Source organism: Festucalex cinctus, chromosome 6 (genome assembly GCF_051991245.1).
Source record: "Festucalex cinctus isolate MCC-2025b chromosome 6, RoL_Fcin_1.0, whole genome shotgun sequence".
NCBI lineage: Eukaryota > Metazoa > Chordata > Actinopteri > Syngnathiformes > Syngnathidae > Festucalex > Festucalex cinctus.
In genome coordinates this window covers 9,143,543-9,170,990 of record NC_135416.1, presented here as the reverse complement: position 1 = coordinate 9,170,990, position 27,448 = coordinate 9,143,543, and the positions used below count along the sequence as shown (strand labels likewise).

Sequence of the window (27,448 nt, the reverse complement as noted above, 5' to 3'; positions counted from 1 at the left end):
GGTCATAGTTTGTTTAGATTCACCCTCTGCTTTAAATAATTTGCATTATGAAATAAAAGGGGAAGGCGTGATCATGTCTGTAAAAAGATGATGATGATGCTATTCAGTATTTAGATTTTTTTATATACTTCCAGGAATTGTGGGAAATTAATTAGTACTCCATTATGCAAAGCAAGGCCTGAAAAAAGAAACCATTTTTGTTCAATAATGCAACAGGAATAACAGTAGACAAGCAATAATTAAAAGAAGATCTGGCAAAAATAACGAAACAAAAGAGTGATTCATGGACAGATTCATACAATTACATTCTAAACCCTTTAGTGGGAGAAATAAAACAAGTAGGCTCTTGTGTCGAAAGAAAGAATGATACCTCACATAGTAGGACATTCTGGATCAAGTAAACCTAATTACTGTATGAATGGATAAATCAATCAACCAACCAATCAATGAATTTTAGTGTAACATTTACAATCATATGTGACGAACACATAAAGAAGTACAAAATAAATTCTGGTTAGAATAAGATATTGAAAGATTTATAAGTAAGCAAAACATTTACTCATTACACGTGAAATTATATATAAATATAAGGGCAAGCGTATTAATAACGTTCAGATATTTATTTTTGATTCGAGGAAACGCCTTTTCAATGTCTAACAACAAGATTGTCCCTTATAGAGCACTGTCGTGACGTGACACCTAAACAGGAAGCGTTCAATACCGGGTGTTATACGAGCTGTGTGGATATTTAAACCTTTTTTTTTTTCCTTCTCTAAATGTCTCAGGATACCTGGTAAATAATGTCTTCAATTGTTGTTTTATATTATATGCAAGAATGCTGTCCGCAAAACTCAATTCCGACGTAGATAAAATTTTGCTAGCGCATTTTGTTTGCTTCACAGCTGGAACATACACATTCCAGCTTTGTGTTAGAAGATATATATTTGCTTTATACGTTCAAAACGCTATGGAATCATCCAGAAGAAAACGTTCATGTTGTAAATTACACGATTTACCGTTTAAACTCTATACAGGAAAGCAAACCAAATACTGTCAATTTGCGTGTTGCAACATGTTGGCCAAAATGGCCATACTGACAAGTCCATTCGTTTTGCATTAGTAAATCATCTGCTATTGACGTTTACTCTTTTTAAACACAGTTGAGGGCTATAAGTTAACAGTCCAATATAGACATTTCTTTCCTCTTCCTTGTCATCTAGGTTACAGAATTACGATGCCACTTGTCGGCTGGCACAAGAAATTGCTGAAAACATTCATGAGCGCAACAGAGAGCAAAGAACAGGCGGCAACCCAGCCAAGGTGATGAACTGTTTACATCGTTAAATACGATGTTGTACTTCCCGTCTTATCTCAATTTTCTTTTGTCTTTAGATCAACATGACACTACGGGCATCACTTCAGAAGCTCAAACAAAATATTGCCCAGCTTAAAGAGAGTTTGCTGAGGGCTTCTTCGTCACGGCGCATGTATCCTTCCTTTCCTCCTAATAGGAGTCATGAGACTGGCTGTTGAGTTTGTAGTGACATCAGTTGGACAATAGAGGGCAGACGATTGCTTTCAAAATGCTGGCCTGTTAAGTGATCGACTCAAAGTGTCTGCAATCCATCCGTCCAAGCCAGGGCCCAGTGCCAATTGATTACCTTTATCTGTTTTTGTTGTTGTTGTTGGCAAGTCAAGTCAGCTTTATTTATATAGCAGCACCTTAATGTGACTTCATCAGAATGCAGTCAGAAGCGGACAGGCGGCAGAATCTCATTGATGACCTGCTGACCAGGGAGAAGCAGCTCAATGGCACTTTTAAAGGGGACATCACAGAACCAGCTTCATCCAGGTATATAAAGCACTTTTTGAAAATGAGTATTTAGCTTTTTATTAATGTTTTGATTAAGTCGCACAAGGACATTGATTGGGTGTATGTGTGTGTGTGGGTTTTTTTTTTTTCCTCAGTCAATGGAAATCAAACATTGCTTTTGGTTTGTCGTTAAACAGAATTATTTAAAAATACAAATTCATGAAACAGGCCACACCCACGTGTGTGTATTATTCAATGTGTCATACATTTTTATTCCACATGTAGTCTCTGTCCGTCACTCTCAGTCACAAGTCAAAACAAACATCAGTCCATGAAGCTTCCGGAGCCCAACCTGTAGTAAGACAACATTTTGTTCTTTTAAAAGAAAATCGGGGTTGGGCATCCAATTAAAAATAATGAATCCTCATTTTCTTGCCCATGTCCTTGACCGGATGGGTCAAAGGCTCTTCGCTGGGCTTTGATGATGTTGTCACCGGTCACTAATTTCTGCAAGTCTGTGCACTTAGTGCGAACTCGGGTTTGACCCGTGCCCTCGTTGTGCTATCACTTGGAAGAAAATCTCTCTGCCTCCCATTAATTTATTTTTATTAATAGATTTTCTGGCTTTTCAACATTGGTCACTTATTCTGCATCTAGTGATTGACACACTGAATATGCAAATGAGTTACTCTTCTTTGTGATGGATTTTTCATGCTCATTCATGATTTCCACTGATAATTTTGATGAGGCATGGCCATGCGCTATCCGGGTGACATTTGTTTACAGGAAGAGGAAATGATATGTAGGTCGCTTCCTCATGTCCATTGTGCGTTTGCAAATTGCCATTTTACATTGCAAGTTCCTTTTATTCAAACCTCAAAAGTATTTAGACAATGCTATTTTTAATGGTAGAAATGATAGAAAATGAATGAATCTAACCATGTTCTGGATGTATAAATGCAGATTGTTAAGGGTTGCCCTCTAGTTGTGAAGTGGTTTCATGCTTACTATAGCACAAATTGTCCACTCAGGACAATATATCCATCCATCCATTTTCTTGACCGAAGGGTCATGGAGCCTGGAGCGCTGGCGCCTATCTCAGCTGGCTCTGGGCAGCAGGCGGGGGACACCCTGGACTGGTTGCCAGCCAATCACAGAGCACACAGGACAATATATACAAGTAGTAATAAACCTCAAGTTGAACTTCTCTGAAATCTCTCAAGTTTTAATTTTGGTGTTGAGCTACTTAGCAATGCTTGGCGCTGACGTTTATCTTTTTAAAGACCACACACCCAATTACTTAAAAGGTTTTGAGGGGAAAAAAATGAAATGGCACTTGCTAATAAATTTCCTCTAATCATGATGTGGTTATGTGCTTTTCAGTTTGCTCAGTGAGACTGAATTTTATTGTGACACGTAGTGGGGTAATTCGAATTTGTGGCTGGAACCCATTCCCTCTGTGTGGTCGCTGAGGACAGAACATGGGGGGGGCAGGGGATCGCCACGCTTGGCTAATCTAAGACACTTTTTCTCCTGAGAATTTGGTGTATTAAGCAATGAGGGGAGTTTGCTGAGGTGTCTTTAATCTGCCTCAGAGACAATGCAGTCGGGGTATCTCCATTTCAGACTGAGAAAAAGAAGGATGTGGCGCCTACATTTGAAGGTTGGCTTCACCCTGTGACCCCGAGGAGCCACCTTTCCTCAATTATTCACTAACCTTTCCTTTGTGTTTGATTGCACTGAAAATAATCATAATTAGTTAAGTCTCTGCTGTCCAAGTCGCTCAGTCAGGTGGTGGATGCTCAGACGTAAGTGGCGGCAGTCTCTTCCTCCAAAAGATGTGCCTGACTGGCTTTCGAGCTCCCCGCTGACCGGCTAATTGGATCTTCACACACTGGGCACTTGCAGGGATGGAGTGCGGGCCTGCACATAGTCTCATAGTAATCAAACATGTCAGAGAGATTAGACCCAATACATCACCGGCTCTGGGTTACTGACCACATCAAAAACAATTACGAAACGTGATAAACGTCATGTGTGGTCCACAACCAATTTCTAAACTAAAAATTGTAAAACCATCAGTTTTCTCATAATACTTTACTCGCCCGTCGATTGGCTTGCATGTGGCTCACGGTCTACACCGGCTGGCGGCTTGATCTAAGCAGGTTTTTAAGTCAAACTCACATGGTGACATGTCACCACAAGACTTTCAGCGACAGCTTTAAGCAATCAGCGGAGGAATAGCTTTAAAACCACAATGCGGTACGGCGCGCTGCTCTCTGGGCTGTGGCTTTGTTGCCGAGCATTCCGCAGTCCCGTGACAGATTAACAAGCACCAACCAACCTGCTATTATTCTTATTTTTTCCATTCAAATGAGTAAATAGATGCTGTCATGTTTTCTGTGATTATAGCACTTTATTGAGAAGGCAAGCGTGACTTGTACAAATATGGAGGCTGAGGGGATTGTGAAGATAATCAAAACCTTGATTAGTTGAGTTTCCCCTCACAATCAGTTGTTTATATGGTGTCTGATAAAAATAATTGATATAGAATCAATTTTCCATTTTGAGCCTGATTTTGATTCATAAATCCATGAATCTATTATTTTAATTTTTTTATTTTTTTTTTACCCCATAAATTCATAAGAAAATAGAATTTTAAATTCAATTTTGTTTGCCTCTTGTACCTAATTATTTTCAACTCAGCGGTGAAGTTTAGCAGGTTCTTTTCAAGAATGTATCATGCTACTGCAAACTTCAACTTTACAGATGCCACCATGTTTGCTTCGCAGGCATTGTACGTAATGAGGTCAAACACAACACATGGAGCTATCAGATGTCATAGAACCAGTCATTACATCACTATATTTTCTTTCCTGAGTATAGATGGAGGAGTTTGTATCTAATACAGCACAAGCCACAAATTGGGAAATGCAATGAATGAAAGAAAAGTAACCAACCAAACACAAAACCGAGAATCGTCGTGTTTTTGTTGTGACTATCTTAAAGGTCCACCTTAATGGCAGGAGGAGGGGGAGCAAGCGATGGAGTCGCGGCCAACCCGTGGCTTATTAATGAATCAGAAGAAACCCGGGGGTTGACTTTTGGAGAGATTAAACAACAACAGCAACGAATCATCGAAGGTAAACGCAGGATACAAATGAATTTTTCTTGAATTATGTTATCTGAAAGTCAATTTGCAGGTGTCTTGCATTACTTGCATAAGATTTGCACGTCACTTTAAACACTTGTGTTTGAATTAGTACCATTCACACAGATACAGATCATACCCATATGGAGCCACTCTTGTCACTGTAACACAAATGCAGTACAAGGCTATTTCCAGTAAGAGATGGTAAAACACACAGTTAAGTTAGCGCGAAGAGGCAAATTAATATAAGTATATGACACACGAAAAGAATTTAGTGTGTATTGGCCATCTGTAAGTGTGTGTGCCAACACATGAAAGGTGGCCATTACTACCCACATCAAGAAGATACGCTATAAGCCATCGCCTGTTTTCTCCCTTTCCCCAAATGGCTTGGACATGACTTGAACACCCACACGTCAGCTCACCAGAATCCTCCATGTGACACTTCATTGCAATGTCTCCATTATGGCTCTGGTTAGCTTCAATTTGGGATCACGGATTCATTTTACGACAGTGAAACCCAAGCTCTGAGAGGTTTCCAGTCCCGTGAGGGGTTTATGGTGGAGCTGGGTAATGGTTAGCGCCTCAAACTGTGCTCATAAAAAAAAAGAAAGAAAACCCTGTGATAGTGTTTTAAACTTTGTGATCAGCGGGCGACAGGTCTTTTCTATTCTTCTCAGCCGTCATTGTTTTCTCTCAGACTGCTGCAGTTGAATTAGTTTCAGTGAGGCTGCAAAATGACTCGCATGTGGCATTAGGGCTGATCTGTCCTAGTGTTAATTTCGTCAACGAAAACTAAACAAAAACAATTGCGTCAATGCACATTTTTCACCAGACGAGATTAGACTAAAACCTTCATAAATAAACAATAACTGGGACTAAATCAGTATGCATTTTCATCGACTAATGAAGACTAGATGAAAATGTACTTCACTCAATAAAAACTGCATTTTAGTTCATGAACAAAAACGAGATGAAAATTATATGATTTTGTGGGGAAATAAAAAACAAACAAACAAAAAAAAACGGCTATAACGTTCCAGCAATAATGTTACCGGTGATCTGACCGCTAATGCTTGCTACTTACTAGCTCCTAGCACGGAGCCATAGTAGACACTTGTTGATATACTGTAATTGTGTGTTAAGTTGTTTTACATAAAAGTGAAGAGAGAAAATTGTATGTGAAATAATTTTAGATCCGAAATGCGCAACATATCTGCTGACAAAAAATATACATGGGTAAAATGATTGCCCTGACTAAAACTAAACTAGACTAAAACATTGACAGTTTTTATTGACTAAAACCATCCATCCATCCATCCATCCATCCATCCATCCATCCATCCATCCATCCATCCATTTTCTTTACCGCTTACTCCTCACAAGGGACGTGGGGGCTGCTGGAGACTATCCCAGCTGGCTTCAGGCAGTAGGCAGGGTACACCCTGAACTGGTTGCCAGCCAATTGCAGGGCACACAGAGACGAACAGCCATCAACACACTCACAAGCACACCTAGGGACAATTCGGAGCGGCCAATTAATCTGCCATGCATGTCTTTGGAATGTGGGAGGAGAAAAATAAAATAAATAAATAAATAAAAACGGGATGGGCTGGACGAACTATGATAAAAACTAACAAGCGTGATTGAAACTGGACTAAAACTGAGACTAAATTTAAAAATGAATTGAATTGAAATGAATGAAATTTAAAATTAACACTAATTTGTACCACACTTCTCGTCCCCCAAGAAAGCAATTGCATCTTGTTTACCACCTGCATGTATCCCTCCCCCAGTCTAAATCCAATTTTTTCTTTGTTGTTTCAGTCCAGGATGAAGGTCTCGACGCACTCGCAGCAGTCATTAGCCGGCAGAAGATAATGGGGCAGGAGATCGGCAATGAGCTGGATGAACAGAACGGTAAAGTTGAATCATTATAATCTTAAAATTGAACACAAACGTGGTCTACAATAGAGATGGGGATCCTGTGTTTGCATACAAACATTTCACTGCTCCTTTTTTAATTCTTTGAATGGCTCCTGTTATAAATGGACCATGAAACGGATTCCCAACTGCCATTCTGTTTAGGCTGTTCATTAAGGCGACCACTGAGCAATTAGTTTCTTAATTCATGGTTCTCTGAGGACTACATGTGTTGCAGACACAGATGGACAGAGTAATTGATAAATCGACCATTAATAATGTGTTCAATTGTATGGAATTGTTGATTAATGACACGTTCGTGGCAAAACGGAGTGCAGTACTTGGCTGCAGTGGTGCTGTTGATTCGCTCTCTGCTAGTTTGCTGTCTAAAGAACATGTCGTTAGCTTTGTATAGTTGAACTAAATACACAGAACATGGACCTCTGCTATGATACAACTCCAGAATGCTCATTACAATATTTGTAATGGAAGCAGGAGTTGAGTGTTCAGAGGTCCGACCTGACATCGTAATAGGGAAATTTGAAGTCATACCAAAGGTCAAACCCTTTTTATTTTTTTTTATTTTTTATTTTTTTAATTGCTTATAATATATGTAAATGATTAGCTTTGCTCATGGACCCACATTTGCAAAGGCGTTGAACGATCTTGTAATATCTCATCCAAGCACTCAAACGAAGGCTGAATAACTGAATGACTTAAGCAGGACAACCATCAACCTTCCCCTCTGCTGGGAAAGAATGGCAGCTGTTTGGCGCATTTTGTCCGACAGTGATGGGAGGCGGGGCGAGAGAGAAATGAGAGATGATTGTTTTAGCCAGCGCTCCTCTTGCCTTTTCGTTGCCTTCAAAAACTCCATCTGGCCTGTTTTTACTTCTCATTTTTTCAGCTTGATGTCAGTGTTTCCAATTACACGACCGTGAATGGTGGGAGAGCTGACTCGCACCAATTTAGCTGCAAAAATGCGCGAAACCTAATTATTTTGGCGGAAACAATGGCTTGTCACCGACTCCGTGTAATGGAGGCCACATTACCCTTGAATATAAATTTGATGGCGTGAATGTTATTATTTCTTTAAAGACCAAAAAAGATGTGCCACCTGCAAGGACTTCAATCGCTTACACGAGTAAAGGACCATACACTGAACTTCTTCCTGTTTCTTAATTGTATCATAGCCAAAAAAGATGGTCAAATGATGAGAGAAATATGAACATCCAAATGGTCATTGTGGAAAAATGAGTCTCTTTCCTGAGAACTCACCAAGAGTATTTGAGATTGCATCATTTACAACGTTTTCTTTTTATTGTATTCTTTTAATATGGGTTAGACTAACCAGGCATGTCTAAACTTTTTAAATATGAAATGCTCAAAATCGCCTGGGACTAGTTAGTTACACTACAGGATGCTGAAAAATGGACGGCAGGCCGCAAATGGCTCCCAAGCCATAGTTTGGAAACCAAATCCATGTATATGGAATTGTCATTATCTTGCTGATTGATTTTGACACTTTTGTGGCAGCCGCACTTCAACTTCTAGTAAATGTCAAAACGGACTTTGTCAAAATCCAGTTTAATTTGATCGAAGTGGCAAATAAAATGTAACAGGAGAAAAGACTCCCAAGAGAGATGACACATCCAACTTTCTTCTCTGCTTTTGTTCCTCCATGATCACTGTACTGTGAATGCAGTGTTTTTCTATAAATAGATTAAGCTCTTTGTAGTCTTCGGCTGGAGTCTAGCCCATGACCCAAGTGCAGCGAAGGCTGCAGTCATTTCCTTTTGGAGAAATATTTCCGGCTCAGGTCAATAAGGGAGATGACCCCTTTTTGAGAGGTTGAGAGATGAACCCAGAGCCCCCGACTATTGCCTGGACTCCAAAAATAAAGTCTTGATTAATGTAATGTCACTTTCTGCTTATTATTTTAGTGCATAATGACTTTTAGTTAGTTAATTCCATGCATAACAATGGAAAAAAAAAATCACCGATTGTCACTGGGGTCAGTATTATATTGGCCGATTTGAGCCCTTTTCAATCTAATGCCGGGCCCTCGTCTAAATTACGTCTTCATCTGTTGCTTATTCATATTTGTAAAATTCTGGTGCACGAACCTTTTCATTTCCATCGCGAATGTTGGTACCATCTGAGCTGAATTACATGAGCAGATCTGTATTCTTTCAGAGAAAGCTCAACAGTTATATTTCAATTTATAGGACACATTTTAATGAAACCAATCTCCCGAATGATGACATCAATTATTCTTTCAGCATGAGTTGACTTCCATCAGCATTTTCAAACAAATGAAATGTGGCTGTAAGGAATTTGCCTTGCATAAATCAGTCATAGGAATTAATCATACCATCTGCTATATGTAATATCGCTCAAATATGTTGATGGTTTTCACCTTAAATTCCATGTATGGACAACAACTTCCAAATGCTTAACATTCACGCAATCATTCAATCAAACTTTATTTATATAGCACCTTTCATATATTCAAATGCAACTCAAAGTGCTGAACAATTAAAACAATTCATAATGCAAATAAAAATAAAAAGCCACCCTGCCCCCATATCGTCATGATTGTACCCACAGACACACCCAAACCACAACAGACACACGGAAACCACAACATGGCGGGGCACAGAAGAACCCTGTAAGGAAATCAATAACTTGGATGGCGCAATAACCCTTCGTCTTACTTTTTTTTGCGATATAGATGTTTTAGAAAACAGGCATTTTCAGTGTTTAGATTAGCGTGACAGTTATTTTTAAAAATGCCCACTTTGAGAACAATTGTTAAAAGCTTCAGTCATTTTATGAGTTGCCATAACAACATCAATAACAGACATTTTCCAATTGCTCAAGAAAAAACACATACTTTAGTCCTGAATTTTAACCTAAATACTGCCAAATAAATATTTCACTGGGTTGGTTATAAATCAGGTGAGCATCTATCATCCATGATGGGCAGCAGCTTCTCCTAAAGAACGCACTTGCGTCCTTTTGAAATAGCTCAGGGAGCAATTGAAGCACATGAATGATGGAAAGCCAATGTGGTAAACAGCTGAAGATTGATTTTGTGTGTTTGTGTCACAAGGCCGTATTGAGTCGTGTCTTCCAGACACTGTGAAAATGGAGAGCACCACGTATGATGTTCAAAAGAGTGTTGTCATTCGAGGAATGTCAAAGTTGCAGTGAGCCGCAAAAAAAGCCAACCTCGTCTTATGTGACGACTGGATTGGCTGACTGCGTGACTTCATGAATTATTGAAGCTATTAAATATGTGAGGGGATAATGTTGGACACCCGCACCGTAATGTTCTTTGGTCTCATTTCTTATAAGTGAATGCCAACTATTTAGCTTAAAATAAATATTCTGTAGCGCTTTTTAGTGGTTGCATGATCATGTGGAGTATTACTATAGCCCAGGGTTCTTTTATTTGATTTATAGTGTATAAATTAAAATGGACAGACTTGGGTTTTCAGAGTCACAGTTCTTGCATGCTTAACCGGTTTGACTACCAGAAATTTGTGCTGTATTGTCGCAACAATGAACCCAGAGATTGCTCAGTTACCTCAAAAACAGCATTAAAAGTAGCTGTGGGTCGTATTGACCTACCACCAAACTCTGCATTCTAAGCAGATTACAATCAATCATGAGTCTTGATGTCTTTATTTATCTGGTCATCCATACCAGCATCCATCTCTGTCTGAGGACGGTCGGTGTCCGAGCATTCCAACAATGGAAAGGTCTTGGTTGACTTGAGCTGTTTGTGCTCGTGAGCCAAGCAAGGAAATTAACATTTTTGGACTCTACATCTGAAAACATTTCATCAATCACGTCTTCTGTTTCTCTTTACTAGACCCCCCTTTTCTCACTTGATTAGTGTGTATTTAAGTGCCGTTCTTGACACGTTTGAAAAGCAACCTGTTGGCGTTTCAGATGCAGGTCAGGGTGAGATTTTGAGGACATGAAGACATTATCGTGGAGGCTCTTTGTCTGTAAAAATTCTCCATAGTCACGTATTTGCCCAGTGACTGATGTGAATATATATATATGAAAAAAAAAAGCCTGTCTGAATGTTTCCTTATGTGGCTTACCGACAGAGTGGCTCAGTTCCAGCAACCCTTTTACATCACACACTCGCACCTTCTTTGAAAAATGTCATTCCTACTAGTGTGGTTGAAGTAATCGTAAAATACATCGTAAACATGTTGAACAGGTTGAATTAAAGGTAAGTGGACCTTTTGGACCATTGCCTGAATGATTTAGAACCAAAATGGGTGTCTTGTCTATTTTTTTTTTTTTTTATTTTATTTTATTTTTAAACATCTTCATTTTGGTCATTCAGTCGATGCTGGCTGATTTTGATTGGTCTTAATCTGGATCCTGCAACAGATGTGTTTTTGCTATTGTGTTTTATTATCACTGGAGGTATGACTTCTAGCTTGAAACTTTTATGAAACCTGAGAAAAGTGAACCAAATTGTGACGGGCAGTGCTTAATGAAATAATCAGAAAGAAAAGAAACAGTTTCAGTTAAAGGGGAAGTCAACCTTAAACATTTCTTGAATATAATATGTTATATGTGATCTCATCAATTTGAACACGATATTCTGATTAGTATTACATTTAAGCAATATTAGTTATGCGGCAAAATCCAGCCATTTAAAAAAAAAAATCCATCTCAGGGGCGGCCATTTTGACACTTGCTGTCGACTGAAGATGACATCACAGTTGCTCAGGCAACGACCAATCCCAACTCTCCGTTTTTTTTTTTTTTTAAGCTGAGCTGTGATTGGCTACCTGAGACCTGAGCAACTGACATATGTAATGCCCAGAAGGAAAATATACCATATGATGAAAAATCAAGGTGTGTTCCACCCTGTGCAGCTCATCTGCAAGGCAGAATCACGTCCAGATGTCCACAACAGTTGTGTGGGAGAGGCACTTTCCCGTCTACTCCCTCCTCCATCCATCTTATCCAGTCACCATGCCTGGCACTCCAAAGCGTTTTTCACAAACTATCAACTTGGCATTGAAAAAAAAAATGAAATCCCTAATAAAAAAAAAAAGAACAAAAAATATGAAAGGCAGGAGAATTTCAGTGTTACTTTCCCATCGCTTTGCTTAAAGCCAAGAGGATTAAACAACACTGGCGACAAACATTGTGTGTGTTCCTTGATGGCTTTTGCTCTTAAGCACCATGTGTTGGAGTAATCTGTCTTTAATACCGTTTTAGTGGACAATAAGGAGGGTTCAAACTGGCTTTATGGCTTTTACTGGAATGCTAATACCGAAACTACAGATACTGCCGTGCCATATGTGCACTTATTGATCTCAAATGTATGAATCATTTTCACACCCATGCCTTCGATCGTCGATCGTTTATATCATTAATTTGACTTGCTGCTACTGATTCTTTTTCGTAGCAGTTTCTTCCTATTTTAGAGTATCTTGTTTTACGAACTGCGGATGACTCTACTGAACCATTCAGAAGGGACTATTCCATCTCTGTTACAAAATGTGTTCTCATGAGAAATTGGGATATGAGCAAATAGGTTCCATCTAGTCATCTTCACCGTATTCTGAGTAGGGTTGCAGGTGTGCTGTAGTCTGTCCCATCCGACAATCAGGCAAGAGGCTGTGTACACCCTGGACTGGTCACGAGCCAATCACAGGGCACATAAAGACAAACAACCATTCATATTCACATTCACACCTCTAAGGAGGACAATTTCGAGTCAGCCAAAAAGTTAAATTTAGCTCATTGCGCCATGCTCTGCTCTTTGTTCACTTCAGAAATAGCTTCCATTGTCATATCAAAACCAGAACCTGACTGACTCAATGAAAAAAAATCTAAAGGTCACTTTAACGTTGTACAATTGATTTTAGTTCAGCCTGTTCTGGTCAAATCATTGTGTGATATATTAAAAGCTTTCATTCATGTCTTCCCGCCCCTGTAAAATAATTCATTTTCCATTCCGATGTAGTCAGGGAATGTTTTTCTGAGACTTGGTGACTTATATTACCTCTTCATTGTGACTCCCAGTCGCACAGAAATAGAGTTAAAAATATTCCTGTGAGAGAGCTTTTCCTTTGAGTGTTAATATCAGTGTGAAAATGACCTTGTTACTCAGCCAAATGTCGATGTCTTGAATCTGAGACGGCCAAAGAGTCCTCCAGCAGGCTGAAGACTGTCACGCAAATGTAAAATGAATTCAGTGATTAAATAAGTAGACCTTACGCAGGGAGCTCAAGAACACTTTCTTACACTGATGATACAATCACCTGCCATGACTTACGGAAGTACTTCTCAATTATTTTTTTTTGTATTCGGGATTTATAGTAGTATTTAGGAAGACAATCATTCAGCGAGCGAGTGTTAACGAAGTATACATTTGACCTTTTTAAATTTGATCCCGTCTTCAATTAAGTAATTGTAGCAACAAATTGCATATAGCCACTTCACATAGACATAACATACAGAGCCCATTGTCCCCGCTTCTGAGAAATATTTGTCTGAAGTGGGTACTTAGGCGATCCAAATCAGCAAGCCTTCAAAGTGACACGTCTTCCAGCAGACACTATAGCCAGACTTTAATCACGCCACACACGTGTTACAATGTGTCACGCTTTTAAGAAGACAAAAGTGGGTGATGCTGCTTTTCATTCCCTATCTGATAAAGTTGTAGATGTGTAATCTGATATGATGCCCAAACTAGACACCTTCAAGGTTATCTGTCGGATGTTGTACTTCACGTTAGGTTGCTAGCTTTGGCAATAAGTCTAGTGAGTACTATTACTGTTTATTGAGTAAATAACTGGGTTGTATTTTAATATCAAGGGCCATTTGTTCTCCTGATTCAGTTCACGGATGTATCCACTAGTTGGCACCAAAGGCGTGACCAACCCATCAATCTTGTTCCTTCTTTGGGTTTGTGGCTTTAAGACGCACTGAAAATTGGGTCAATTTGTGCTGGATATAACCAAATTGTATCGGACTGTATTGGGAAGTTTGAGGTCTTCTGGGCAGCAGTATGTGCTAAATACAGAATTGTTAGGGAAACGGGAATTCTCCAATGCCATTCAAAGTAAGACTTCTTGCTTTGGTATCATGAAATCACATCACACCGCCTGATACCATTATGTTCTCTAACATGTTATATTTAGCTTTAGCTAGTTTTTCATTTCTTTTAGCGCCTAGTGAAGTGTGGTGGTCTTATTATTACATCATATTTTTGCAATTTTCTTAGTGCCCGGCCTCCTCTCCTAAGCTGTCCACAAGCAAATGTACAGGGCTGTTTCCACTCTGGATGGGAAGTTGTTTCAGCCGTGCTGTTGGCTAAACATTTACTCTGGCCCTTTGCAGGTTGAACGCAATTATCCCCAAATACTCACTGAGATTTTCAGCAATTACACGCGCCTCATGTGCCACCCTGGAATTTGAAGTGCTCCCTACATGTGTCTGTATTAAATCCATAATCCAATTCAAATGTATCATGGGCAAGTATGCTGTAATAAATGTTGTTTTTGGATCTTACTGTGTTGGGTCATAATAATATGCATGACTTAACATGCACTGGGTGGTGAATGTTTAATACCCAGAATATTCCTTTTTCTTATATTAAGTCAAGATGTATTATTCGTTTTATAATTATTCACTTTTATGTGGTTAGTCCAGGTTGTACTGATGTGGTTGCATAATGTGTCCACACCTTACTATATTCAGAATGAACCAATTTCGTTACAACTCATGTTATATAAGAGTCAGCACACAACTTAAACTGCCTCTAATTAACCAAAATAAAAAAGTAAAATAAGGTAAAATAATTAGGGGGCATTTGGGCATTTTGACAAATATCGGTATCTGCCTTTAAAAAAAAAAAAAAAATCTGACGGCCGATAAAAGGTAAATCTAAAACAATCTCAGGGAACTATTTATTTAAAATGTAAACTTTTTAAGCGATATTGCTGACCCTGGCAACCTTTTGAACCTTTTGTTATTGTTCGATATTAAAACAAAAAAATGTAAAAGTTTAAGATTTCAGTTACCGTACTATATTTTTGAATTTTAGAAAAAAACTTACTGTATTTACTGTAGAAAACTATAGAGAGCTATGGTATTTGCTTGTTTGTTTTCATTTAACTGAACATTTTGTTAGAAATTTAAAAGGATGCCTACGATTAAGAAAAAAAATTTATATATTTTGAAAAGTTTGGAAATTGTTCAATAAACATGCTTTTAAGATATTTAAAAAAAAAAGTCAAGATTGCCATTTGTATTTCAAAAACATTTGATGCCAATGATACATACACCTTTTTTTTTTTTTTAAACTGACAATGAATATTGGCTCTAAATATTGGGTTATTGGCCTCCTTGACTACTAACAATCAGTATTGGCCCTGGAAAAAAAAAAAAAAAAAAAAAATGTATCGGTCTATCTCTAAAAATAATGATTCGTTTTTGTGGTTTTTACTGAGTGAAAAAGATTGTAAAAAAAAAAAACAACAACAAGAAACTCATCAGTGAAGCTGACAAAAAAATGTGACCGCAATATTAAAGCAGCTGCAGGAATGTCTGGCAAGTATGACATTTTGAGTAAATGTTACAACGGTCTTATGTCCTCATCAAATGTCTGGATAATGGGGTAGGGTGGCAAGATTTTGCAAAGAAAAAAAATATTCAACAGTTTCAAACAGCAATCAGTGTTGCCACATAACCGTCAGGCTTTTACTGGAAAGCAAAACAAACAAACAAACAAACAAACGTCAGGAAAAAGCTTGAACATTTTAACTTTATTGGAGTTAATTATAGACACGTTAAATGGTGGAAGTTTTGCTTTCTCATTTAACATAAGTTTGAATGTGATTGGTTAATTCCGAACACAGTTAATCTCGAGTTATAAACTGTGGACACTTGCGCAACTACATTACTCAGTTGTTTATAGTTTCTTTCCCCACTCTAAAATATTTACTTTTTTTAATTGAGTGGTTCAGGTTTTTGGTCACAATAATAGTGGAAATAGTCTTAAAACTGTAGACTCCATCCACTGTAAAGTATTTGTTTTTTCTATAACCAAGTAACCATAATTTCCGGAAGTCTGTGTGAGCCACCCGTTTTAACATCATTGCTAGCTATTCAAACTGATAACAAATCCTGCTCACTAGATTACCTGATAGATACCCACTCCAAACATTTTTTTTTAAACTTCCTTCTCAATACATCACCTTCTTCTGGGTGTCGTCGCTAATGAAGTGTGCCGGTATTGATGAAGTGCAAAGGCAGCTGGCGTTGGCGCGAGTGCCAGTGACAGGGTGGTCCGCCCCCGCCTGCACCGCCGCTGCCACCCTCATGCTCATCACGCTTACATTGTTTGGTGGCATTTGGCTGCATGGGGGAAACCTGCTGATGAACATTCTTGCCAAAACTTTGCTACCTTTTAAAATAGTCACACCATTGCTTTCATTTCTTCAAATTAGTGCAAACCAGAATCTGTCATATCCCGGAAATATACTGTAGCGTCATTGCCTGGGCAACATTTTCAGTTTAAGGATTGTTAAAAAAAAAAAAAAAAATGCATACCTCTCACATAATTTGGTAGGCTCTATTACTATACTATATGGTCCTGCTTTTTGAAGTAGAAGCCCAACAGTCTATACAGTATATGGAACTAATGTGAATATTTTCAAGACTTCTTTGGGCTCTTCTTTGAAGTGTCGTGCGAGTCAAAGAAAGGTTCAACTTTCACAAAGTCATCCATCAACGGACTGCTCATTGGGTTGTCTGTCATGTGCGTCGGCAGATCTTGGGGTAAACGTAGGTGAAACTCTTCACGCAAACAGACGGTTTCAGTTTCAAACAGCACACGACTAGGCTAGGGGAAGATGATTCAACATGTAACTCAGTGCTTTGTTTAAAGCAAAATGTTTGCTATCCATTCTGGAGTTTGATGGCACGATTGCATTGCATCAAAACACAAATAAGCAAGACATTCATCGCCACTTAAGCTAACTAGTCCCCAGCGGCATAAATTCAATGATGCATTAAAAGACCTCCCCAGAACTGTTGGCTCAAGGAGGCTGCCAGTCTGGCAGGGGGTTGATGTCCAACAGTGAGACTAATCTCACCACATGTGTCCAGCGCTTCACAAGGCCAGATGTTGGAAGGGCTGATTTTTTATTTTTTATTGTATTTTTGTGTGCGTGTGACAGCGTGAAACACAGCAGCCCATTTCACGCACGTGGTTCGAAATGCATAAAAGCTGCGGTACCAGCTAAGAAGACGTACTACACAGAGCTAAATTTAATTACGGCACGCATTTATGTCATTTTTTTTTCTTCCTAAGCACTGATCAGTGTGAATTGATTTCATGGTTTCATCTGTTCTGGTCAAGGGTGGATACGGCGAATCAGAAGGCATAATTCTCGGTATTTGGGCATGGAATTCGGAGAACAAAAACAGAGAGGAAATAAATACAGGGAATTTAATTGGAAAACAAACAGTTGTGCAGTATTGCATTGTCTTTTGCCTGCATCATGTGTCTTTGTTGCTTCATGCATCTGTTTGTCCATTCATATACACAGAAAATACATTTGGAAGTCTTTGAAAATCCTCATGTGTTGACGTAGGCACTTTAATTTGTGAATGTTACTCTTTTGCAAATGATTGGTGTATGTATGTACATGCAGTTGGAATGCTCTAGATCAGGGGTCACCAACCTTTACTGTCAAAAGAGCCATTTTAGGCCAAATAACGAAAACAATTGTCCGGAGTCGTAAAGCATTTGAACATTGTGATGAACAAAACAGTGTGATAGTGTTAGTCTGTGATAGTCTAATGTACTGAGGGGCCAAATAGCTAATTCGAGTTGCACCAGAACACAGAAATATGCTGCACCCAATTCATTTTCTTCTACCTTTTTGTTATGTTTCATACATTTTTAGACTTTCTGCCTTTCAAAAATTTCTATTTATAATTTTTGGTAGTTTTATGGACATATGGTAATTTTCTGCTTTTTTTTTTTTTGCCTCTCTATCCTTTTTTGGACATCTTATGGCTGGTTTTGACATTTTTTTTTCTGCCTTTTTTTGCTATTAATCTTCTGACATTTTTGGCAATTTTGTCTACATTTTTACAGTAATTTTCAAGATTTCTTATTTTGCTTTTGGACATTTGATTTGTACTTTTTGAGCATTTTATCTTCTGCCTTAAAAAAAATCAATCTTATTTTTTCAATGCTTAAGACACTATGGTAAATTTTTGTTTTGTTTTGGGAATTTTATGGTTACTGTTTGAACATTTTCTTTTCTACCTTTTTGTGTTCAATTTTCTGACATTTTTAGCAATTTCATGGACATTTTTTTTCTAGTAATTTTGTGCTTTTTCTCTTGCTTTTTCGATAATTTATGGTCACTTTTTTTTATTTACATTTTTAGGCAATTTGTAATACCTTTTCATCTCCCTTCAGTCTCTATTTTTTCGGACAACTTAAAAATTTAGACTGGCATTTTTTTCAATATTTAATTATGCATTATTTATTTATTCATTAATTCATGTGAACAATATTTGATCTGAAAAATACAAATAGATAAATATTAGTTTTTTTGTTTTTTTTTTGAGAGATCCACATCAGATCTGGAGCGCTACGCTCCAGAGCCGCAGGTTGCAGACCTCTCGTCTAGGTTTATCCACTGTAATAGCATTTTAAATAAACAAACCTTGCATGAAACAGGGCCTCCTTTGTGGCCCACCAGATCCAAGCCAGGGCCAATAGCCGTCACACATGGAAGCATATGTTACAATAGGAAATTGAGAATTATGTTTGGGATATACTCTACTGTGCAACGGCTGTAGCTACAGTTAAAGGTTTTGTTCTATCACTTTAGTATCTTGGCATGGTTGTGAATCCCCCAGTGGATTTAGATGTCATTGCGAAGCCAAAATCAAGAAGCTGAAAGCTAAAAAAAATCTTGTGACTCATTGCAATGGCACGCAGTACAAATGTATCGGTGCCTACACAGGGCATGCCAGCGTCTTCTTGACATAAGGTCTACAAATGACTTCACCCATGGGATTGTTGTGTAGCGTTTGGATTATCAGGAGATCTCTAGATACAAAGATCTTACATAAACAACCACATTCCCTCCTCATGAAAACTTCATGTTGAAACTTACAATGCATCTATTAAAGCTAAAAATCTGCTTCCTGCTAACGTCTTTGCTTTTAAATTGCACCTTTATGAAAATAAAATAATGGTGTGAATTCACTGTAGTTTTAAATTATAAGGCGAAAAATGTCTGTATCAAATGTTCGTTTTGTTGTTGTTGTTGTTTAGAAATCATTGATGACCTTGCGCATCTCGTGGACAAGACAGATGGCCGCATTCACAACGAGACACGACGGGTGCAGCTGGTGGAGAAAAAGTCAGCCTCCTGTGGTGAGCTGCCTTCTTTACTTTATTATGTAAACTTTGCAATTGGCTTAATTAGCCTGATACAGTAATTCATATCCATTATTAAAAGTCAATTTTTATGACTGATATGTAACAGTCGCCAATTTGTATTGGTTTGGATGAGTTAATTAGTTCAATGTGTCACTCGCAATGCTTCAACTATTTTTTAACAATTACAAAGGCCTTTACAAAAAATATTGGTCGAGGGAATTTACTGCTGCTGGCTCAAGCCAATCTGTGGAATGCGTAAGCGTGAGCTGACCTCCGTTTGCCCATTGAACTCGGTCAGTATTGCTTAGGCAAATGTTGCTTTATTGTGTGATGAGAGCAACGAGGCTAAACAGAAGCAGAGCAGACACTGAAGGTCTCGCCCCTGAAATGCTTGATTCTGTTGGCTGTGTCCCCATGGTGCCCGAGTGTGAGCTTATTTGTAGATCCCAGAGCTGCCTCTCCACCCCTCTCCTTCATCCCTACGTTCACCGCTGTGGCGTAATACATTTTGATACATCTACATCATACATTTTTGAGGGTGTGCGTTCCCAAATGCATGCAAAGAGTGTCCTTGTGCATACATGCCTGGATACATTGCTGTGCATCTGGCCAGCTACGTGAATGGAAAAAAAATCTCCCTTCCATTCCTCAACATCACTTTTTTTTTTTTCTTCCCCGTTTCATCTCGTTGCTTGCTCGTCTCTGCAGTTGTTTGGCAGGCACCCGTCTTTGTGTTGAGCAGAGAACAAGGTGAAACGACGACATGCCGCAAATTGTTTGTAGGGCTTTCCCTCTTTCTCAATGGCAGCATGTTTATAATTCCTCGGCTCTAAGTCTTTATTTATTTTCGTAAGCGCCTCTCATCTAAAGCTGGCGTTTTGTGTTATGTCTTAGCAGACTTTGCGACGTCAAGCCTTGACAGCTGATGGCATTCTTAAAATATTTTTTTGTGGGCCCTCATTTATAATAGATTTTTTTTCCTTTCCAAAAGTAATACATTGTTTTTGTTGAAGACATTTTGGGTTTCAGATCAAAAGATGAATATGAGACAAAGGTCCGTTTGTTTGAAACCACCCACTTTTCAAGTGAGCAAAAGTATTGGAACAGACATTAAAAAGTGAATAAAATGTAATCATTGCTGGTTTGACCCTTACTTCCAAAAACTGCACCAATCCTTCGACCCATTGACTCTACCCGACAGTTCCATTCTTCATTTGTAATACTTTTCCAGGCCTCTTCTGCAGCCTCTTTCAGTTTTCTGATTGTTTCTAGTGCTTTCTCCTTTTAGGAGACAAAATGCATGCTCTCTTGGTGTTAAGGTCTGGTGATTGTATAGTAGTAGAATAATAGATGACAACATATTGAATTTTCTCTTTTTTAAGTTATTTTATCTTAATTATCTTTATATATTCTTTATTATATTTATACTTACACATTCTACTTTACTTTTTTATTTGTTCTTTGGGGTATATGCCCTTGAAGAGGCGGGACTGTTTTTGCACCAGTTTGCTTCCGATTCGGTTTGCGACGTGTGGGCTGCGTCAAAATACTTGTGCTTCCGACTTTGTGCCCCTCGGTTGCGCGTCCGCAACCCGGACCGGAACCAAACTGATGTGCAAAAACAGTCCCGCCTCTTCCGTGGCATATACCCCATTCTTTATCTATTTTTTATCTTATCTATTATCTTAATTGATTGAGAAGAATATAAGGCAGTAGAGGATGCTACTGAAAATTATTATATTGTCCCGCTTAATAAAAAAAATAATAAAATAAGTTGACACAGAATCTCAGTTATTGTTTTTAAATGCTAATTAACATTTTGAAACAAAAATAAAATTTTCTCACAGCTGCTGAGATTTTTTTTTTTGCCTTCTTTAAAATATAAAAAATTGCTTTATAGAAGCAAGATTATTTATCATAAAACCAGCAACATTTTTGCCTTTATTCGTCGTCCGACTTATTGTTTGGACAGTTCATCAGAGTGGGAAAGTCTGCGCCAGCTTTTCACAGAAATCAGAACGCGCTGTGCAGACGTACAGACTGATACGTGCTCTGTCACTGTCACTCTTAAAATACTGATACTAAAAACACATGATATTGTAAATTGCTATCACAGTACCTTTTCAGTTCTGGCATTCTGAATGAAGCTCAGTACAGAAATAATACACAAAGCATACGGTTGTCATTCCTCACCTGATAGCCAGCCAAAGAAATAGTCGTGCATGTTCGACTGGAATACCATTTACCTTTTCCTTTTTCCGGAATGAATGCAGTCAATGAAACTAAATGAGCCACGAGTACCGACTCCTTACTACGTGTCATAGCTGATGTGGCAGGAATATGTCAAATAAGAGTGCATGCTGTGAGTTTGAATGCATTGAACAAATCCTTTGGAGGGCGGCATTAGTTCTCTGGAGCTTAGACATCACCACCAGGCAACATCAGTAGTGCTTAAGCACTTCCCTTCTCTACAGGGCTAATCCACATTTGGTATAGTACCACTTGTGATAGGCCAGTAATCCTGTAGGTGGCTTGCATTTAAAGTAGGGTTGTGCTATTTGGACTGGAAGCAAATTAATGTATTAGTGAAGTGCTTGGGAAATAAACTATACTGAGGACGCCGCAAATAGTCCTCAGTAACACTTGTTTGATGAGATGTTTATGCCAAGAGATCTGAAGTTTAACTCGTGACAGTTCTCTCCAGTTTAAAATGATCTTTTGTCATGGCTCTAATACACCATTTATGTAGGACTAACATTCAGACATGATCCAGACTTAAATAGAAATGTATCTTTGTAATTGTACACTGTAAAAAAAACTGTTAACAGAAATTTACTTATTTACATTTTTTTCTGTACTTCAAAAATATCATTTAATTTACAAAAATAAACTGATTTTAAATGTCAAATGTAAAATAACATGAAATCACTGTAACTGTAAAAACACAACATTTATGTTCTTTAAAAAAAAAAAAAAATCCATTATAATTACATATATTGATTGTTAAAATACCTTCACAAAAATCGTAATTTCACAATTATTTGCTTGTTATTTAATGGAATAAAATGCAAACTTCAACTTTAAAACCCCCCCATAAAAGAAAAACGTATATTTACTTACAAACAGTAACAGTAAAAATTCATAATTTTACCATAATTTCTTTGTGAATTGACAATTTTTTTAAAGTGAAAATAACAAAAAATTCTGTAATTTCCTATCGAAGGTAGCATTCATTGTATTAACATTTATTTTGAAAGGAAAAAAAAAAAAATAATAATTATAAAAATAAAAAAAAACACGGTAATTTTCCAGCAGCTGGGGTGCCAGAAAAATACTATGAAATAACAGAAAACTACTTTCTCGATAGCATGTTTTTTTCCCCCGATTCGGTTTAAGGCTTATCGTTGCCGCTCAAGTATGCCAATTCATTTTTCATCACATTATGTTATCGGTTTTATTTGTTTCCAATTTTATCCAGAAAGAGATTTGTTGATCCTAATGTGCTGGAGTGTCAGGATAACTTTATTACCATAAAATGTGTCCCTTTTCTTTAGGGGTCATCCGTGTGACTAGTGTGGGAAGTTGAGGGGGTTGGGGTTGGGCCTTGCCCCAATTATCGGCGATTCGTCTTATTGATGTGTCTGAAAATTGCTAAGATGGGCCTCTGGAGCGCCTGGGTGGTCGGTTTATCACCAAGACACTGTGCATCTCCTTCAAGCATCACTGTCACAGCAGATTTCCAATCTATTTGGCAAGCAAATTTTACCGTCAGTCTCCAGAGGCATCCTGAGGATCAGGAGGAGCTTGTTTAGTCAGAGACGAGGAATAATGGTCCAAGAAGAGGGGGGGAAGGGTCACTGTGAGTGTCTCATGTGGCTCAATGTCTGGATTCGATTACTGTATGAGAGTCATTGAAATGTAACACGTGATTATGGTACACACCTCAGTCATCTTGATTCTCTTGTTGTCACTGGAATTGCTGACACGTGTTGGAACAATAATTTCTGACGTATTTAGGCACAGGTTAGAATGTATACAAATATGTGGCATACAAAAGGCATTATTATGGATTTTTGACTTCAAGCAATTATCAGTTTAATTAGACCAGCCCGATGACCACAAGCGTCATTTTCTCAAGAATGCCTTCAAACTAGCCCGTATTTTCCCCTTTGGGAAAGATGACTAATTAGGCTGCTGGGTGGGAACGAAGGCACAGCAAGCCAAAGAATGAGAGAAATGTAAACTGAAAGTGAAAGGCCGGGCAAAATACCAGCCGCACGTTTCATAACAATGACTGTCTTTGAGTTCACGACTGTTCAGCTCAGTTGTTTGGAATCTTCACTCAAGCAATTCTCATAGCAAAATAATAAAGGAGAGGCGTCTGGTTAATGGCTGTGTCCTTGAAGGAGGTTTTACTAATAACAGCAGTTACTTACATCTCTTTGCACACATGTGAATTGAATTAATTACTCACAGAGCACCTGAGGTTTCTATATTTCCATGCAGACCCTTTAGCGCAGCACCATCTAATGGATGCACAACGTAACCCCAGCCTCTACTGTAGCACCTTAAATATGGAAAAAGTTTTAAAATATGTCATTCATTGAAGGTGTGCGTTATAATGCAGTGTGCCTTATAATGCGGAAAACACGGTACAGGTTTAGATGTGGCCCTAATAGGCCGTCGTAGATTTTAATTGTCCCTTCTGAAATAATTTCCTCTTCCCCCCCCTCAGGGATGCTGGTGGTGATTGTGTTGCTGCTTATTGCGATTGTCGTGGTCGCTGTGTGGCCTGTGTAGCGAGCGTGGACGCAAGACCCTTGCTGGCTGACTACGGTACTGAGAGTACAATCTGTTGCAGAGGGAATGGTAGGATTCCAACACAGATGAAGATGATCTCTCCTCAAGGTTGATTTTATTTAAAATCATTTCTGCACCATTAACCGTAATTCTGTTCAACACAAATCATTCCAAGCTTTGCTTTTTTTTTTTTTTTTAAAACTGTTATTCTGTATTAAGTAGCATCGGCACTGCTGACATTTGTTGTTTGGGTTTTGTTTAGGAAGATCCCATCCAAAACAACTGTTGTTTAACTAACATGAATGGAGTCTTCCCGCACTGTAAATTTATTCAAATTGTATTTTTTTTTTTTTATAAATTACATTTACAATTAAAACTCATTCACTGCCTTTGACAAGTATACTTGTCAATTGTATTTTTTAGAGCGGTGCTAAATGGGGGCGAATCTGAGCATGCTCCACTGTAAATATCAAACTTGGAAACAACTTTACTGATGCCCAACCACCGGTAGATGACATCATTGCCCCATTTTATAGGAAATAAACACAGTTTCAGAGTCCATGGGAGAAATGGCTGTATTTTGGCAAACCTACATTTTTCTGCTGTCAATTATAAAAGAACGGGACGCGACAAAAAGTAGGGAGTCTATTCTGTTATTTGGTAGATTCGGTTTATATATAATTATTGAATGTAATATCACGTGAGTATTGGAAATGTAAAAATGTTCTATAATGACTGGCAGTGAATGAGTTAATAACAATAACTAACACAAATGGAATTTTGCTAGCCTGTAATGCTATTCAAGTAGACTAGTAGTTTAAAATAAATTGCATTTACACTTAATAACAATAACTAACATTGTTTTATTTGACTGAAGAAGTGAATTCTGATTTGTAATTAAAAGCACAAAAAGGCCACGTTTTTTCAGTGTAACAAGAGTTTATTTGAAAATCTGCCTTTTGTTCTACCAGGTTGGTATGTTCAGTAGTTATAATTTGCTTCTTCAGTTAATGGCAACAACCTAAACAATGACAATACATTTTTTAAAAATTACAAATAAAAAGTTGGGTAAAAAAAAAAATCCACAATGGCTTGTGTAATTAAATATATTCATATATATATATAACCATAATATATTAGTACACATTGTAAAAACAACATTACAAAAACGAAAGGGCTTTAAATGTGACAACTAAACAACATTTACAATTCATAGTATGAACACAAAGCAACACTTTTGAAGGGAAGCCCTCGAGGGTATGATGTCAATAACGTGGAAGCTTACATCGTGTACTAACGCAATAACACTGACACGTGACATAATGCTGGAGGGTTGAAGAAATGTGTAAATGTATTTCAGAATAAAAGATGTACATTATAATCTGTCTTTGCAGCAGTCGGTAAAAAAAAAAAAAATGCGGTGACCAATCATTGCACAGAAAAACATCGCTCATAATCAAACACTATCTGAAAATACTGAGTCATTTGTTGACTGTAAATGTTTGTTCTACTGCTTTTAATCGTATATCTGAGACCCATGTTTAATCTGCAAGACTTGTAATTAGATATACGAACAAATTACTGGGTTTCTGGGAAAGAACTCAATAGAATATTGAATAGTAAAGCTTTTCTTTACTATTTTATACCACTAAGAAACGTACCCATGTCGTGAATACTGGTTCAGCATTTAATAAAGTGGCAACAAATTCATGGTGTTTGGGGAGAAATATCAGTTTGTAGTGGCCAAATGCAACTTAAAATGCAATCAAATAAATGCACAAAGAAGGATTGTGAATTAATGTGAGGCATGTTGTGTTTTCACAGGAATTTGTTGGGAAAGTATATATGACAAATGAACATTTGTATGTAAATGAGGGCAATCAAAATCAATTTGAAGAGCATTTAGTTTCGTATAAGAATAGGCGGAAGCGAGTTTTCTTAACTTTGAATGACCAAAAATATAATTTTACTTTAATTTCATTCATTTATTTATTTATTTTTTTATTTTTACCATTGATGACATTTTTATACGGATTAAACTGAATTCAATACATACCTTTCTGCGCTTTGAAAAACTATCTACGTACCTATTTGGGTAGTTATCAATAACTATCTATATAGTTAAGACAAATAATATTACCTTCCTTTGCCTTATATATTGATTTTTTTACACATAGTGGTATAAACCAATATATTTTTGTAAAGAAGCATCACAAAATTCTGTATTACCAGTGTGACATTAATACAATATGTACCTTTTACCCGATTGATCCACTTTCCACAATAACCAAATTTAACATTGACCACTTTCATAAATGGTAACAAAATGCATAACATTGTTCAGTATCGCTCCATTAGGTATTTGAAATGGTCTGTCTAATAACTGACTGATGAAAATGTATTTCATTTTCACAACCATGTTTAGTGGTCAACATTTGAATCCATACTTGTTCATGTTTACCTGAATGAACGCTTTTTGCATTTGCATTTTCACCATATTTTGGACGATATGAACTACTTTTCTCTTCGTTTGAGCTTATGAAACAATTTGTTATGTTGGCTAACAATCCAAAAAGAAAACCATGTAGAGGAGAAAATTGAGAGGTAATTAGTGGCTTTTTGGACCAGCCACTAAACCAGAAACAAAAGATTATTTTAAGTGTAAACCCAACAAGTACATAAATTGGTAATATACGGTTAAAAGGTGCAAAATGGGCAAATCCACAAGAGATGTGTCAACGTTAAAGAAAGGGTCAAACCAAATCTGCAAGTGAGCTCCTTCAACCAAAGTTCACTAGAGAAGAATTCCTAAATGAAGAATCATTTCATGCTACTAAATGAAAAACCAAAAAGCAGCGACGTCAACAGTCTCTTTCGGCTGTAGTCTTCTGTCAGTCTCTTGCATTCTTTTTTTTTTTTGTAAGCTTTCCTCTGGAATCCCTCTCCTTACTGCGTCTTTTCCCCATCTACGGCTTCTTGCACTTTCCTTTCTTCTCCCGCTGTTGGAACTTCCTTAGCCTGCGCGCCCACGTGTCCCTCCACTGGATAACCAGGCTGCCTTTGTCCGCTACCATGCCGCCGCCCTGCCCAGGGGAGTCCTCGTCGTTGCCCAGCAGCAGGTACTTCTTGCCGGGCTTGATCTTGGGACACTTGCAGGCCACGTCTTTGGCGCGGACCCACAGGAACTGGTCCCCGCGGCGGATGCGGCTCTCGCCTTGCTTGTAGACGGAAATGACGTTGACGGTGAATTTCCACCATTCGCCGGCTTTGTCCGCCTTCAGAATGTGCACCTGGACAG

General features: G+C 38.0%; 2 protein-coding genes across 2 annotated transcripts in view; one reads left to right on the top strand and one right to left on the bottom strand.

The window, feature by feature from the left end:
- Nucleotides 1–672: 672 nt before the first annotated feature.
- Nucleotides 673–25,945, top strand: stx8 (syntaxin 8). Its single transcript, XM_077524873.1, has 8 exons — nucleotides 673–793; nucleotides 1,221–1,320; nucleotides 1,393–1,487; nucleotides 1,742–1,852; nucleotides 4,823–4,956; nucleotides 6,792–6,884; nucleotides 19,243–19,344; nucleotides 24,086–25,945. The coding sequence occupies exons 1-8, from the start codon at nucleotides 777–779 to the stop codon at nucleotides 24,148–24,150; spliced, it is 717 nt and encodes a 238-aa protein (XP_077380999.1). The 5' UTR covers nucleotides 673–776; the 3' UTR covers nucleotides 24,151–25,945.
- Nucleotides 25,034–27,448, bottom strand: part of ntn1a (netrin 1a) — a 48,280-nt gene continuing 45,865 nt past the window's right edge. The window contains exon 6 of the mRNA XM_077524871.1: nucleotides 25,034–27,448. Within this exon, the coding sequence (XP_077380997.1) occupies nucleotides 27,117–27,448 (332 nt within the window). The 3' untranslated portion in view covers nucleotides 25,034–27,116.

Coding starts and splice junctions, on each gene's coding strand:
- stx8 (XM_077524873.1), top strand. Junction 4,957..6,791: donor ACAGCAACGAATCATCGAAG/GTAAACGCAGGA, acceptor TTGTTGTTTCAG/TCCAGGATGAAGGTCTCGAC. Junction 19,345..24,085: donor GAAAAAGTCAGCCTCCTGTG/GTGAGCTGCCTT, acceptor CCCCCCCCTCAG/GGATGCTGGTGGTGATTGTG.